Source organism: Dreissena polymorpha, chromosome 3 (genome assembly GCF_020536995.1).
Source record: "Dreissena polymorpha isolate Duluth1 chromosome 3, UMN_Dpol_1.0, whole genome shotgun sequence".
Classification (NCBI taxonomy): domain Eukaryota; kingdom Metazoa; phylum Mollusca; class Bivalvia; order Myida; family Dreissenidae; genus Dreissena; species Dreissena polymorpha.
Window position 1 is genome coordinate 96,890,317 of NC_068357.1, and position 16,965 is coordinate 96,907,281.

The 16,965-nt window shown below is 37.6% G+C and overlaps 1 protein-coding gene across 1 annotated transcript in view; it reads left to right on the top strand.

The window, feature by feature from the left end:
* Positions 1–13,195, top strand: part of LOC127872425 (uncharacterized) — a 24,938-nt gene extending 11,743 nt beyond the window's left edge. The window contains exons 7-13 of the mRNA XM_052415755.1: positions 920–1,077; positions 1,333–1,463; positions 3,889–4,051; positions 10,256–10,460; positions 10,853–11,021; positions 11,404–11,593; positions 11,869–13,195. Of these exons, the coding sequence (XP_052271715.1) occupies positions 920–1,077; positions 1,333–1,463; positions 3,889–4,051; positions 10,256–10,460; positions 10,853–11,021; positions 11,404–11,593; positions 11,869–12,141 (1,289 nt within the window). The 3' untranslated portion in view covers positions 12,142–13,195. The remainder of the gene's footprint in view (positions 1–919; positions 1,078–1,332; positions 1,464–3,888; positions 4,052–10,255; positions 10,461–10,852; positions 11,022–11,403; positions 11,594–11,868) is intronic.
* Positions 13,196–16,965: the final 3,770 nt, after the last annotated feature.

Consider the following 16,965-nt stretch of genomic DNA (forward strand, 5'->3'; position numbering starts at 1 on the left):
GTCACATTTAGAGGGTAGAGGTTAATTTTGGTTCTAAAACTATCGTCCACCATACTATTGTAAAATAAATTAAAACAAATGTCCACCATCGGAACAAACCTATGTCGCTTGTCAACAAAACTCAAATTCAAGGCCAAAATTAAAGACTCTTTGTTAAATTTAGGCATATAATAGCTTGTTTGGACGGTAACTTCATCATTAAATCAGCATGAACTGGAATCAACCCTTTTAAAGAAAGCATAATTATTCCTTTGGGATTTGTGGAATTGTGGTAATGGTATCCTGACGTTACCCTCGTCTAAATCAGCATGAACTGGAATTAACCCTTTTAAAGGAAGCATAGTTATTCCTTTGGGGGTTTGTGGACCCGTGGTAATGGTGTCCTTGTCTCTGTTGTTGTCTCTGTTTTTGTCTTGCTGATCTTTCTAATCTAAGGTTACTGTGCATGTTTTTTTCGTTGTATTTATAGTTTAAGTTTTAGATTTTATTGTTTCCTTAATTGTCTTATAGCTATACACATAGAGTAGTTTTATAGTGTCTTGTTGATCTTTCTAATCTATGGTTTCTGTGCATGTTTTACGTAGTACTTATCGTATAAGAATAATAGAGTACTTTTACAGTGTAATTGAGTAGTTTTGATCGATTTCTTTGAAACAGTGTTGCAAAATGTATTTGCATTTGCGAGACGTCAAATGTTTTAATGTAAAACGCCTTTGAACGTGCACACTTGCATGAAAAGGACGCTATATAAGTCCGGTATAATGATAATTAAATTGCTCCTTCATAAAAAGTCAAAATCAAACTTAAGTCCAAAGGTCAAGCATTTGCACGGCGAAGCCAGCGGCATCTAGCTGTATTAACAAAGCATTTTTAATTTGCTTCGCTTAATGTCTTATACTTGGTATTTGTAACCTTTTAGGATTAGTATTACCTGCGGTGGCCCAACACTTGTTTGGTAAGGGCGGCGATATGATAGTGCTCGTCATGGTCATTATGGCGGTAGTGTCTACGGGCTCGGCGGAGGTGGTGGCCGTCACCTCCATAATTGTCTACGACATATATCAGCTATACCTTAAAGTATGTTTGCTCTTAATTTGGATTTGGCGTAAAAAGGGTGTTCGTGTCCAATAATTATATGACAGAACCGTATTTTTCATTACGACACAAAACATATTTTTCTAGTTCGGGTTGAGTTTTCGATGATGTTTTCTGCACTAGATTACAATCGCTGAATAAATTTGTATTTGTAAAACAAATCTATCATTGAATATTCGTTTTGAAGTTGAACATGTCATGAGTATCGTAAAATGTTTTCTATTTTCCCGTCCACAGCCATACCGTCTAGTGCACGACGCGAATAGCTGTATTCTGTGCGGCAGAAGTCGTGGCCGGAAGGCGAACGTTCGTGACCGATGCACTTGCGAGAGTATGACCGTCTGCGATGCGTGCTCTTATGACGATAGGTACTTGACCTGCATTTACCGTGAATATACTTCATAACTTAAATCGCAATGAAAAATAATCTAATTTTAGACACGTTCAATAATATTTCACTGCTTTGACCTAAAGTCTTTTTGACCTAATTACAACATAAAAATTGTTAACATAATATGTTTTATTCAATAATTAATCGGGACCGTTTTTTTATTTCGTTGAACAATTAATGATCCTCCTGATCCTTCTTCTCTTGCTTCTCCTCATCTTGCCCCGTCGTCTTGCCCCCTCCTGTTGATCTTCCTTCTCCCACTCTATCTCCCCGACTCTTGATCCTCATCATCTTCATTCTCTTGCTTCTTCTCATCTTGCACCCCCTCCTCTTAATCCTCCTTCCCTCCTCTTGCCCCCCTCCTGTTGTTCCTCCTCTCACTCTCGCTCCCCACCTCTTGATCCTTTTCACCCTTATTATCGTGCTTCTCCTCCTCTTGCTTCTCCTATTGATTCTCATCCTCCACTTATCCTTCTCCTCTTCCCCCCCCTCCTCCTGCTCTTGCACACCCACCTCTTAATGCTTTTCCTTTTTCTCTCGACCCCTCTATTCTTGATCATCTGCCTCCTTCTTTTGCTCCCCATACTTTTGAAAATCCTCCTCTTTTTTTCTTTCTTACCTTCTTCTATTCATCCTCCTTCACTTGCTCCCCATTCCCTTAATCCTCCTCATCCTCCTATTGATTGTCCATCTCTTGCTTCACACCTTCTTTCCCCTCCCTCTCCTTGAAACTTCTTCCCTTCTCTTGCTTCCCCACTTCTTGATCCTCATCCTAATTCTCTTGCCCCCTCCGCTTGATACAGTTTCTAAATCTCTTAACCCTATCTATTGGTCCTCCTCCTCCCTTCTCTTGCTCACTCTTGATCCCGCTCTTCCTTCTTTTTGCCTCTCTTCTTCTTTCTCTCCCTACTCTTGATCCTCCTTCCTTTCTCTTGCTACCCCTCCTCTCGATCCTCATCTTCCCACTCTCGCTCCCCACCTCTTGATACTCCTCTTGCTTCTTTTCATCTTGCTTCTCCTCTTGATACTCCATCTCCTCTTGATCCTCCTCCTCTTCCAACCTCCTCTTGATCATACTGTTCTTGCTCCCTCTACTCTTGATACTCATCCTTCTTCTCTTACTCCCCCTTCTTTTGATACTCTTCATTCTTCTCTTGCTCCCCTCTCTTTTTGATCCTCTGCCTCCTTCTTTTGCTCCTCCTACTCTTAATCCTCCTCCTCCTTCCTCGTTCTCTTGCTTCTCATCCACTTGCTCCTCCTATTTCTCCCCATCCTATCGGTCCTCTGCTTTCCCTTACCCCCCTCTTTTTGATCATCCTCCTCCTTCCTTTTCTCCCCTTTTCTGTATTCTCCTCCTCTTTCTCTTGCTCCCCTTCCTCTTCATCTTCCTCATCATTCTCTTGCTCCTTCTACTCTTGCTCCTCTTCTTCTTGCTCCCCCTCCTATTGATCCTCCTTCTCTTGCTCCTTCACACGTTAATCTTCATCCTCCTTATCTTACTCACCATTCTCTTGATACTAATCCTCCTTCTCTTGCTCCCGCCTCCTCTTGATCCACCTCCTCTTGCCCCCCTCCTATTCATCCTCCTTCTCTTGATCCTCCTCCTTTTGCCCCTCCTTTTCATCATCCTTCTCTTGTTCCTCCACCTTTTGATCCTCATCCTCCTTCTCTTGCTCACCCTTCTCTTGATACTTATCCTCTTTCTCTTGCTCTCCCTCCTCTTGATCCTCATTTTCTTTCTATTAGTCCCCATACTTTTGACCCTTCTCTTTCCCATCTCTTGCCTCCCTTCCTCTTGATCCTCATCCTCATTCTCTTGCTCTACTTCCTATTGATATTCCTCCTCCTTGACTTTCTTTCCCTACTCTTGATCCTCCTCATCCTTTTCTTGCTTCTCATCTTCTTGCATCCTCTCCTTTTGCTGCCCCCTCTTCTTGGTCCTCCATCTTACTCTTTCCCCCCCCCCCCCCTCTTATTGATCTTTCTCCTGCTTCACTTACTCCCTCAACTCTTGATCCTTGTCCTCCTTCTTGTGCTCTCTCTCATCTTGATACTTCTCCTCCTTCCCTTTCTCTCCCCTCCCTACTATTGATCCTCTTCTTTCTTCACTTACTCCCCCTACTCCTGATCCTCCTCTTTCTCTTGCTTCTCCTCCTCTTGCTCCTCCTTCTCCTGTTGATCTTCCACCTCCTGCTGCTTATGCTCTTCCTCCTTTTGCTCCTTCGTCTTTTGATCCCTCTGCTCTTGATCCTCCTTGTAGAAATTGACAGCGACTCCATACGATTTTCTTATAACCACTGACCTTGCAACCATCTACACATTCACGTCTCCTTCAGCAATTAAAGTAATCGTCCATAACAAAGTAATGCTCAAAGAACGCACTTATTCTCTTTCTTTTACAGACAGCGGACGCTACGCAGGCGCGTCGTGAAATCTCCGTACGAGTGCCGCATTCATGGTCCGTACCGAGAGTATACAGACGTCCTGTCGCACCTTAAGAACTGGTGCCTCCTCTGGGTCACACTGGGCATCATACCTTTCACCATCTTGCTGTATACACTCAAGGTCAGTTACTGAACGCTTCACCGATGCTTATGATTTTTCGAAGTTTTGGCAATTCTAAAAAATGGAGATACGTTACTTACATGTATAATGAAAGTTATTTTTCTTACGACCTTAAAATGTATTATTGTGTGCTAATATTAATATTATTAATAGGTTAAGTTATAAAAAATAGTTCTGCAGAGTTAAGCCCACGCTGGTAATGTGGATACTTCGATAAGAGATGACACTTTGATAACAGAGAACAACATAAGCAACGCGCGAGAGTTTTGTTCCTAAGTTGTTTAAAGGTTATGTACTAGATATTCGTTTTTGAGACAATGCACATGGTCGAGTTGATAAATGGTGTTTCCATTTCTATTGGGAAGAACAAAATCAATAAAATGGTAGATTTGTGCCCAAAAATAGAAAGTTCGGTCGGAAAACAGCATAAACTGGGTGAACAGTAAACGTTTAAACAAAATAAAACTACTTAGAAATATTGCAAGAAATTGTTTACTCTTCCAGCATGTAGAGTAATCAATGTGCTTCTTCTACCTGAAATGCATTTATGTATAGTATTGCTATTTTTACCAAACATTTTGAAGTACAAATCAATTCGCATTGTCAAGCCCGACACAATGGGAATCTATGCATAACGTAATTACATACATATGTAAAATATAACCAATGGCGTTGTTCGTTTTCAAAAATCGTATTACTATTTATTTATATTATTAATATTATAAATGCAATTTTTAAATAAGATTCAAATGTTTATTTCTGAAATAATTTTTTTCAAGTGACGACCGAAAATAATTGTCTAAATAATACACTTGTTTCTAAGTGGTAAATTGAGATTAAGACAATTGAAAATACAACGGATCATGTGGATCTAGATTCTAGATAGACTCTAGATAGACTCTAGATAAGAGGAGCAAGGGGTCTTAAAGCGGCCAATGCACCTCATAAAATTCTTTGTCATTTGTGCTCATTTGAATCGCATCATGAAGACGATACTAATGCGTAGCCACAAAATTTAAAAGAGATGGAAAATCAACCTTTATGTTGAGCTTAACACTTCCCTGTCCATTTTATAATCATATTCCAAAGGGATAAGAACATGTTTCGGTAACTCGTTTTTAATTAACGTCAGTAAATACATTTTTATTTATTGCCTGCTAACTATAGCAGTATTCCACGGCGAATTCTGCATTTCTGATTCACTAAATAGAGTGTGTTTTATCTGGTAAAACGTGTCGAGTTATCTGGAATCGAAGTGCCATTGTCTTTGAGATGATCGATAAAAGAAGTGGCCATGAAAATCTGGCATCCGACTCTTTAAACATTTGAATTTCCTCAAATACTTATTCAACTAAAATTTAACATGTTGTAACATAAATGGACATATTGATCTTTTATTTCGATAAGTTGGCACGTTCTTGATGTATTTTCAAGTATTTTTATTTTGTTGAAATACGTACTGATCATTCAATTCATTACGATTATCGATTGAATTTTTATCTCTTTATCACGACTTTTTTGCTCCGCAATACGAAGTACTATACAATTAATCGACCAAACAATGTTACGTGTCTGAAAACCAAATGAACAGAACATAAAGGCAAAAAAGCTGAAGAACTCAACACTCGCCCGTGGCTTTTGTTGTTATCTGGTATCGCAGTGCCATCTGTTATCAAAGTATCCGCATACCCGGCGTGAAGCCGTCATAACAGATATCTTAACCACCCCCGGAAACCCGACATGCTGTGAGAAGTTGGACATGCTAGGAGATGTAGCCGATATATTTCAAAGAATTTCGGTAGGGTAAGTAAATTCAGTTCTATAACTGCTTAAAGGCATTTTTGAAATGAAATATATTTTGGTGCATGCAAAGGAGGTATTACCATGTATGTTATAAAAATCCTGGTTATTAATATTTAGGATTTATTGAAATATGGCTATTTAAAGTCGACGATGTAGGGGTTTGTCCCATATTTAGCCCTTTATTTATACATTTCTTTAAAGGTATGCCAGTAAAAAAGTTTTTTAACTGAAAATTATATTAACCAATGTCCCCGAGTAACATATCCGCCAGGGTTTCTTAAAAAAGTTCGTATTGGTGGAAAAATTCGACTTTACATACAACGTGTTGATGAAAAAATGATATGACATGGTGCCGTACAAAGATGTCAAGATATGACATGTGTGAAGTTCATTTATAAACTTAAAATCTCACTATTACAGCTGATTTATGCCCACTCTGACGTATTGTAGATCATTTTCATTGAACTTTGAGGTTTTATAATGATATCCGCTCTGAAGCTAATTTAATTTCCAGCTAATTTGTATCTTTTTTTATTGTTTGAAAATCATTGTAAATGTAAAGCAATTGATTCATACAAGTATAAATAAACGTCCGGTAGTCAATCTAAACATTTATAATAATATGTTTTGCCTATAGTCCAAATTAAGCTCGATTGGTCATTGTCGGCTCGAGTACTACTTACAAGTACCTCGGGTACTCTTAAGTATACTTACATGTACCCCGGGTACGGTAAATATACTAAAACGTACCCGAGAATGTGAACGCTAAATCGGTCGTTGTCGGCTGTTTTTTTTAACTAATTATGTTCACATTCATGTCAAATTTTCTGTCAAATGGTCTCTATGTTATCGAAACTCATACTCAAAAAGCATGTTGAAGCAGTTTTTTAACAGAGAAGTTTGTTTTAGATAAACAATATCGTTTTACAGTAATGGGTAGCGCGTTTTACGACATCGGATTTTAGGCGGGAATACAACTCAAGTACAGTCTAATATCGACCGAGTACGTTTAAGTATATTTACCGTATCCGGGGTACATGTAAGTATGCTTCATGTAAGTTGTACCTGAGCCGACAATGACCAATCGAGTCCCAATTAAGGGCGGTAGACTTTCATAAATGTGAACTAAATTTGGATCTATTATACATAACTTCAAGTTGACAGCTTTGCAAACATCTGCGACAATGCACGCGTGTAAATGTTTGTTTCTTTTCGTTCTTTTTGGTAATGATATATGCAAAATATAAACATTTATTTTCAAAACCAAATCCACGCCTCCTTCTTAAATGTATTTGCATAGATATTGGATATTGGTGAACAAAACATCAAAATAAAACATCTAATGTATCAACTGAATGTTAATGCGAGTTCGATAAACCGCTAATATCCCCCCCCCCCAAATCCCCGCAGTTTGCTAGTTAAATTTTCGCGAGAAAAATAAACTAGTTCCAATTATCAAAAGGTACCCCATGTTTGTTATTATTGATCATATAAAGATATTTACCCTTAAGATTATTATGCTTAATAATAATATTGCTTAATAAGTTAATATATTTTCGAGCATAAAACATTTGAAGAGAGAAAAGCAGGAAAGGACGGAGAGAGCGAGTGGACGGAAGGGCGTTCTAACAAGAGGCACATTATGGTGTTATTCCTTTGATGTTTCTTTGATCTTTTTAACCCCACAAGTATATGTTAATCCCGTAAGAGCGATTATTTATGAAATGAACCTCATTGTGTCAAGTGTACAGAAAACCGGAAATAAAGAACCCCCTATTGTAGCTCTGGTATGTACGGACAGACACTGACAGAGACAGACACAGAGGAGAGAAGCAGAGTGAGAGAGATTCACGACATGTATGCGCGAGCCGTAAGTTAATAATCAACCTTACGCGACTTGCAAACTAACTGTACGTCGTACTTAATATTCAATACGATATAAAATACCTTTTATCCATGACGTGAAACTTTAAATTACTTGTAAAGTAAAACACATACTATGACGTCATTTAATGAGTATAGCGATAAAAGACCATAGCTATATAATTTTAATCCAATTCTAACGATTTCTCTCAATATACGTTTTACTCTCTAATGGAAAGTACGCCTTAGTTTTAAATGTTATAATTGGCTGAAATATGGCTTAATATATTCCTTCAAGGCTTGGGGCTTCATCAGATGAAAAATGCGTGTTATGTATGCAAATACACATAAGAAGGAGGCGTGAATTGCGTTTTAAAAATAAATGTTTACATTTTGCATATACAAAGAACGAAAAGAAACAAACATTTGCACGCGTGAATTGTCGGAGATGTTTGCAAAGCTGTCAACTATAAGTCATGTATGAAAGATCCAAATTTAGTTCACATTTATGAAAGTCTACCGCCCATAATTGGAACTTTAGGCACAAAATATTCTTATAAATGTTTAGTTTGCCTACCGGACGTATAATTTTACTTGTATGAATTAATTGCTTTACATGTACAATGATTTTCAAACAATAAAAAAGATATACATTAGCTGGAAATTAACTTAGCTTCAGAGCGGATATCATTATAAAATCTCAAAGTTCAATGAAAATGATCTACAATGCGTCTGACTGGGCATAAATCAGCTGTAATAGTGAGCTTTTAAGTTTATAAATGAACTTAACACATTCATATCTCGACATCTTTGTACAGCACCATGTCATTTCATTTTTTCATCAACACGTTGTATGTAAAGTCGAATTTTTCCACCAATACGAACTTTGTTAAGAAACCCTGGCGAATACGTTACTCGGGGAAATTGTCGGTGAAAAAACTTTTTCACTAGCATACCTTTAAAGAATTTTGTAAATAAAGTGCTTAATATGGAACAAATCCATGCATCGTCGACTTAAATAGTCATATTTCAATAAATCCTGAATATTAATAACCAGGATTTTTATAACATGCATGGTAATACCTCCTTTGCATGCACCAAAATATATTTTATTTCAAAAATGCCTTTAAAAATCATAGAACTGGATTTACTTACCCTATCGAAATTCTTAGAAAAATATCGGCTACATCTCCTAGCATGTCCAACTTCTCACAGCATGTCGGGTTTCCGGGGTTGTTAACGGTAAAGAAGAGAAATTTGTCTTCAAATTTCAATCATTGTTAACTTTTACTTTTTATGCCTACCTTCGAAAAAGAGGTGATAAATTGTTTCGCTTGATGTCGGTTGGTCTGTCTGTGTGTCTTTCGGCTGACCAGTTCGTTTCCGATCAATAATTCTTCAACAAATTGACCGATTGGCTTGATACTTCACCTGTGCATTTGCCTTGGAGAGTAGATGACCTCTATTGAAATTGTGTTCACTAGGTCAAAGGTCAAGGTCACTGTCACAATAAGTGGGAAAGTCGTTTTCGATCAATAACTCGTCAACAAATTGACCGATTGGCTTGATACTTCCCATGTGCATTGGACTTGGATAGTAGATGACCCCTATTGAAATTGGGATTACTCGGTCAAATGTCAAGGTCACTGTCACAATAAGTGGGGAAATCGGTTCTGATCAATACCTCGTCAACGAATAGACTGATTGGCTTGATACTTCACCCATGCATTTGCCTTGGGCAGTAGATGGCCCCTGAAATTGGGGTCACTGGTTCAAAGCCCTGTTTGGAGGTGGCATATGTCTCCGACCGCGGAACTCTTGTTTACAAAGCGTCCAGTTTTGCATGATTGGCACTAATGCACTTGCTAAATGCAAGTTAGGGCCTTGCGTGTCTCATTAAAAGCCACTTCCTCGTGTTAACGCATGAAAATACCTTTGCGATTTTATTATGATTTTCCCGCCAATAACGTGGACACAAATGACGTCAAAACTAGAAAACACGAACAGTCGTTGACTAAAAGACCATACGAACCGAAATACGAATTTAAATGTTAATTTACATTTTAGTTGAAGGGAAAGCTAAAATACTTGCAGCATTTGATAAATCCTTGCTAAACCTAGTAAAAGGTAAAAGTGTATAGTCGTCAATAACATGCTGTCGTGACCCGCTTTAAAATGGTGTCATCAACAGGTAACCATGGTTTCCATGATGATGTTGATGATAAGGACGTCAATTCAATTTATCATCAATCCTGTTTGTAGTCATGCAAATTTCAATAAATTACGTGTTACCCTAGCAGACAATCTGCAATGTACCATTTTGATACTATAAATGATAACTATTCATTTACAAATACCTCTGATTCCAGGGTACACGCATCCACAAATTTCTATTTTTGACCTAACCCAATTTGAAACTAAAAGGTCATTTGACTCCTGAATGTTTAAATTTACTGAAATCCTTGACTGACAATAATGCTGAGTATCTTTATATGATATCTGTAATTCTAATATGTCCATTCCTGTACCACATTTCAGATCAACTTGACAGTCGTGTACCTGTTCATGGGCGTCATCATCAACTCGGCGGTGATACCCATCACGCTGTCCATGTTCTGGGAGCGGCTCACTGGGCTCGCCATGATCGCCGGAAGTGTCGGCGGCTCCATTCTGGCGCTTATCGCCTGGCTTATCGTCTCCGCTTCATACGCCGGTGGACTAAACCAGTATGGACTCAATGCTAGTACGTGAACATCAAACAGTAGAACTATACCAGGTATTTTCGGTCCATTTTGTAAATGGTTTAAACAAGGATTCTCTGTATAGAGTGGAGAAGTCACTAGACCCGCGTACACTGTATTCGTTATACATTTGCTGTTTCATTATCGTTATTTTTTTGTATCCGGACGTGAATAATTATGAGTTGAGTGAAGATATAGAATATTTCTTTGGGAAAATTGAGCTTATTTTATTTGTCTTTATTAGATTTTTGTTTACAGGAGACTACAAAGCGCGTAGTGTCGTCGCTTATTAGTCTGTGCTATTTTTTAGCACTTGACGAACATGCATAAAGCATGCGGAAACTCCATTATCTTGCAAGCACACTGTTAACCTTTGGGAACGCCGATATTTCAGCTCGCGAGATGCCATACTTGACGGGAAACCTGGTGTCGCTACTGTCCGGGGGCGTGATCGCCGTGCTGGTCAGTCTTTTGTCCGGCAAGAACAAGGAGGGAGCGGAGGTGTGGGAGAAAACCAGGGACATTGACAGTCCGCTAAATCCCTGGACGGAGCTTTACGCAAAGTAAGACATTAATGAATTTATGCGTTCATCGATCGGAGTACATGTTTGGGGTCAACAAGTGCGCAATGATTTTACTTGTTTCGAATCTCTGTCGCTATTACAAGTGAAGATTTATTTTATCGTAATTGTTGCAAAATTTGATTTCCATTCGTGATTTTCTTCTGATATTTGATTTATTCAATTGAGACTATTACAATGAAAAAAAAATACGTATTTTCACTCGCGAAACCAATTCTGAAAATATGCATGTTTCGCTTTTACAGAGAAAATCAATTAACGGTAAAACCCAGAAAACATACACATATCGCATATGAATACTTTTTCTTTTCCGATCAACAACGATATGGTAAAAAATATTTTTAATTATCCAATCATTTGACAGGGATCTCAACCTGGTCGGAGCCTACCGCCTGGACAACCGGCCGCCACTGCTAGAGGTGCAAGCGGCGTTCAGGTCCGCCAAGTATGTGGCGTTCGTTGCATCCCTCGTACTTTCGGCGTTCCTCGTGGTCGTCTGGCCGAGCATTATGGTGGCGGTGAACGTGATGGCGTACGAGGCATTCCACAGTTGGGTTAGTATGGAAACATTATTTATTGACGTACCGGTAAGTGATGATGCAAGATGGGGCAGGATGCAACACGCTGCTATTTCGTACTGGATCTTTTCGTATTAGTATTAAATTGTGTGTGCTGCGCTGCAAAAGTACCAGTACTTAACAATTACGGCATGGTTCAGTGCAAAATTTGTCAATAGCCTGACTATATGAAGATAATTCTACTGAAATTGCAATATTGTTCACAAAAAAGCGACCCCGCTAATTAATGCACTTGATGATTGACGTTTCAGGTGACATTATCGAAGGTTTGGGCGTTTACCGCTACAATATTCATCATCATTGTTCCGTTTGCTAGTGAAATATGGGACATTTACGCGGCTTTTCGTAGAAACGTTCGGACATACCCGGAACCAGCAAACGCCGACACAACAAGTCGGTCTAACACGGAAATAACCGAGAAAGGTAAATTGGCACATCGGGAAACTCAGGATGTGCCACGCAGAAACTTCAAGCGGTTGTCGTCTGTTTCCGTATTACAAGCTGGACAGAGCAACGCTGACTGACTGTAGTTAATGAACAAACAAAGGTGATCATTTGCACGTGAAGGAACATTTAGACATTAGCTTCGTTTTCGGAAAACACGGCTTAATGCATGTACTTACAGTGTCATTCCAGATTAGCCTGTGCAGTCTACACAGGTTAATCAGGGAAAACAATTTCAGCTTGTATGATATTCTTCGATTCAAGGAAGTCTTTTCTTTGTAAAAATCCAGTTTATTCGGAAAGAGTCAGTCACTTAAAAATATGAGATAACACTTTATGCACATCCAATTTTCCCAGATAGAGGATTAGAGTAGATTCAGATAACGACTAAGGAGCATCGTTTTAATGGTTTTACGGCTAAGCAAAAGAGCTGTTACAGGATTACTTTTTTCGGGAAGGTAAGGTAACCGTTGCGAGAATTTTGATCACGATATTGAGTACAGTGGTCGTTCAGGAAATGAAGCTGTCCCTTGTTAATAAAGTTGCATTCCTTGACCACGGTGCTCTGTCATGTTTAAACAAACAAAATCGCCTGTACGACGCCATATTATTGTCCGTAAATGATTGCGTGACTACTTTTCTTACGTGCATTTCTATGGATTTGGAAAGGATACACCGTTATGCAGACGTTCTCCCGTAGAAAATGTTTGTCATGGCATTTGCCATAGGTGGTAGTTCACCGAGACACTCATTAAAAGTGGTCCAGCAACAAAAACAAAACATGAATACAAATCATTTTTCTTTTTTATTACATAAAAGCCACGTAGCACACTCAATGATTCTCCTAGCTTTACACAAAACGGAGTCATTTGTATTAGCAAAGTAACTTTTTCTGTCAGCATCGGAATAATTTGGTATGATATCGGACTCCTATTTGCGCTTTAAGTTTTTATAATGAGTTTATTGCTTTCAAACACTTATGTATATCCATAATACATGGTCCTATTATAGAGGGAATTTAGCTATTGACCAGACTTATTAGAGCAACCGATCATTAATTCAAGTGGTCTGCAAACATGTCCACGGATGTTATCAATGTGTTTGTCGTAAATTAATGATTGAACAAATAAACAAAGATACTGATTACACCTAGAATTACTTTACAAGGTGTGGAATCTGTTGTATTGCAGTTCTCCACTACTATTAGACATATATATATAAGTGTGTATATACCTACAGACGCCCAGACTTGAGACCCGCAAGGTTTCATATATTGTTGAAATTATTGTGTGATGATTGTATTGAATTATATGCTTGGTGCGAATTTGAACCCAAGCTGTGAAACCAGTATTTAAGCGACCACATAATGTGTTTTTTTTCTAATTTGCGAATAGTTATCATGAACATACAGACCAAACAACGATTAGGATAGCCATTATCATTAATTCAATGCATTTTATTCGTAAATATTGTGGGGCAACTAAAGCTAGTCGAACTACAGCTCTGTATGCGGTTGAAACATCTTTACGATCTTTTTTACACCTAGTTTATTTGAGAATATTATGATTTATCAGCTAGCCCTCAAACCGGCTTTTAATTGCCCGTTCCAAGGAGGATATCGAATTTTAAATCGTTGTATGTTTATAGTTGGGTGTCCTGTTATAAAAGTAGTGCTTAAGAACAAGAATTTCTCTCCTGATATACTTTCTGGCACTATTTTTCTAAGTTTCAGTAAAGACAAACAATAAAACATTTACATCACGATAAACACAAAAATCTTTCAAACAAAATCCAAAACTGTTATGTCTATTTGATACTCCTTTATCAAACGACTAACCGAATGATTAAGATGTTCAATATAAATTATTACGTTGTTCCATATGTGTATTGTTTGAAGTTGAAGAGCATAGGCCTCCTTTTCAATTGCAGTTGATTATAATTTAAAAAAAATACACAACAACAACACGTTGATAACAAAGAATTAAGTATACTTAATCAGAATCAATCATCATTGCAGTGGCGTAGCCAGTATCTTCGGTCATTCTAGGGGATTCCGGGGGCATGCCCCTTCTTCCCCCCCCCCGGAAAATTGTTTATACTTAGAACGTCTCTGGTGCGTTTTAAAGGCCATTTAATTCACATTTATACCTAAATTATGGCAATCGTGGACGCTACAAATGACCATTAAGTATCAATAAAGTTAACAAAACAAAATCAGCTAAAAGTTTATGGTCAATTTTGGATTATATAACCATAAACGGTTTTTGAAGTGACAATTATGTAACAACCTTAACTACAGAAAAATAGTCATATAATTCATTTGAAGTCAGAAAGAAAAAGAAAAAAATCAGACGTAGCTCTCTCATACAAGCCATAATATGTATATGGATAATAGAATGTGCTTTATATATTTATTATTAAATTGTAAAATAATATAGATCTACCTTTTAATATGAAGAAAGCAGATCGCTTTGTTTAATATACGGATTTTCCAAATCATTTTGCTGAGCCATTTTGGCATCAATTGAAGTTATTCAATTGAAATACTTATCTGTCTCAACATGAACCAATTGTACTCAATGATAATATTTGTTTGTGAATATCTTAGTGCCTAAACTTCATTAAATTGCCTCAATTTCTTATATAGATTTTATTCTTTGACATAAATTTTTCCTTTTTTTTCCTTGTAATCTCAACATTGCTCTGCAAATTTTAGCCGAGGCGTGGCCACGATGCTGCATTGTAAATTGCATAATAAAGTACGGCCATTCAAATACGCTTATACACAAAAAAGAACTTTAAAAGGCCTAATGTTTATAAAATAGTAAAAAATAAAATATATAGATCTATTAAAATAATGTTTTACAATAGTACGCGAGATATGGTCCCATTTGAGTTAACGGACCGCTTTAGGTAAATGTTATACCCGGGTTACAAGTAAATTGCAAAACGATAAACTAAGTTTTTTTTACATTAATAATAATGATATCACAGAATGCTTCTATATATGAGCCCCGCTCCGGAAACAAACGGGAGTTTATGCATATGCGTCCTAGATAAGCATGTGCCTGTCCGGACAAATTGTCCGCTTGCATGATATTTTTCGTTAAATGAACATTCTTCTTATTAAAAATCCAGTTAAGGCGGAAAGTGCCGTGAATTACCATGTCCTTCCCTGTCATGGCTATATGCATAAAACTGACAAAGGGGCGAATACATGAGTTTCCGGATTTTTGTTTATGTTTTTACGAATCTTTGTCCTGTTCTACAATGGTTCTGGTTTTGATTTGTGCAAAGATAAGCTTGTGAAGAATGATTGATATTTTTCCAGAAACAAAATCTACGTGGTTGACATCGCTTAGCAGATGTAATGCGTTCACACACAAAACATATTTGTACAAGAATAATCATACATGCAAGCAAAATAAATTTACTTGCAACCAATTTAAATATTAAGTTACACACTGACGAATGGGCAAAAATTATGTCGCAGTTCAAATAAGAGAGGAAATGCACATAAAGAAGCAAATTTCTCTCACGACATTAACAATTTGGGAGCAATACGTTGTTTGTCCCGATACTTAAGTTTATGAAAATTTTCAAAAAGCTAGCTCTGCTTACATTTGCGATCTAATTTCATTATCTAAAAACGCGCTAAATGTCTTTAAAACTATTGACCGGTGACGACGACCTAGGCTGCAGAGGCGCTACACCACAACGGAATTTACTAAATGCAGCCCGATGATACGGAGACATTATAAGCTGACAATAAGATTCCGTACAAAATGGCTATGATTGATAGGGCGAATCCGAAGCCAACTTTGTGAATGGATCCGTACGGCTCAATGCAATGCATGTTGAATTTGGCTCCGAACACTATGACGCCGATTTAGGTACAGAACGCCTGAAGAGAAGAGATCAATGCCAAGCATTATATTCGTGGCAGGGTTTTTCAACCGGCCACACGCGAAGGATCCGTATTTATAGGCGCGTTCTTCGAACAAACCTGTGTTAAGGTTTGTCGGGCATTATTATTTGATTCGATTATTAACAGTATCGAGAATCATCGCGCTCATGCTTAATACATTTGTAAATATGGTGGAATAATTATTGTTAAATTAATCAAAAATAATATTTATCATTGTATTGTTGAAAACACATTAAGAATCTATTATTGACATACCATAATTATATTGCTGACTATCTTCATTTAACATATTTCTGGTCTAAAGAAAATTCCAGGTCACCTTGTTCACTGAAAGCGTCTTTATTATATAACGGTTATTTTACTGACCGCGAACTCCGGTGATGACCTGTATATAAACTCTGACATTCACTCACTGGCAGCGAATTGACCTGATACATCGCGGGTTGAAATGCAATGCATTAAAGTGAGGCATCGCTTCCACTGCTTTTTATACTTTTCCATGTTAACATGTTGACAGGAATATGAAAGTAAGTATTAAATATGAGAACATAGCCTTTAAGTATAAACGCTTTTGCACTGGTAATTCTCTGAAAATAAAAGGTGCACGCACAAACTGTATTTATGTCGAGAATTGAGTGTGAAACTGTTCTATCTATTGAGCCTTTTCATTAGAGATAACATTGTTTCATGCAGTAAAACAATGTTACAAAGACGCGGATATGTTTCCAATGTTCTGGTGGTATACTCAAATCAGCCAATGGAATAAATGAAGTGTATTCATTCGTACCTAGCCGCGGGAAATTTTATTTGAATTTTATTGGACACTTACAAAGGTCAGGTCAAGTGAAAAGCTTACTTAATACAGCTACGCCGAAAAAGGTGATTAGCGTTTATTTCGTAGTAAAATTCGCTTTATACCTCGAATTTACTCCCCGCAAATTACCTTAGTGAAGCTGTCATTAGGTAATCCCGCTTA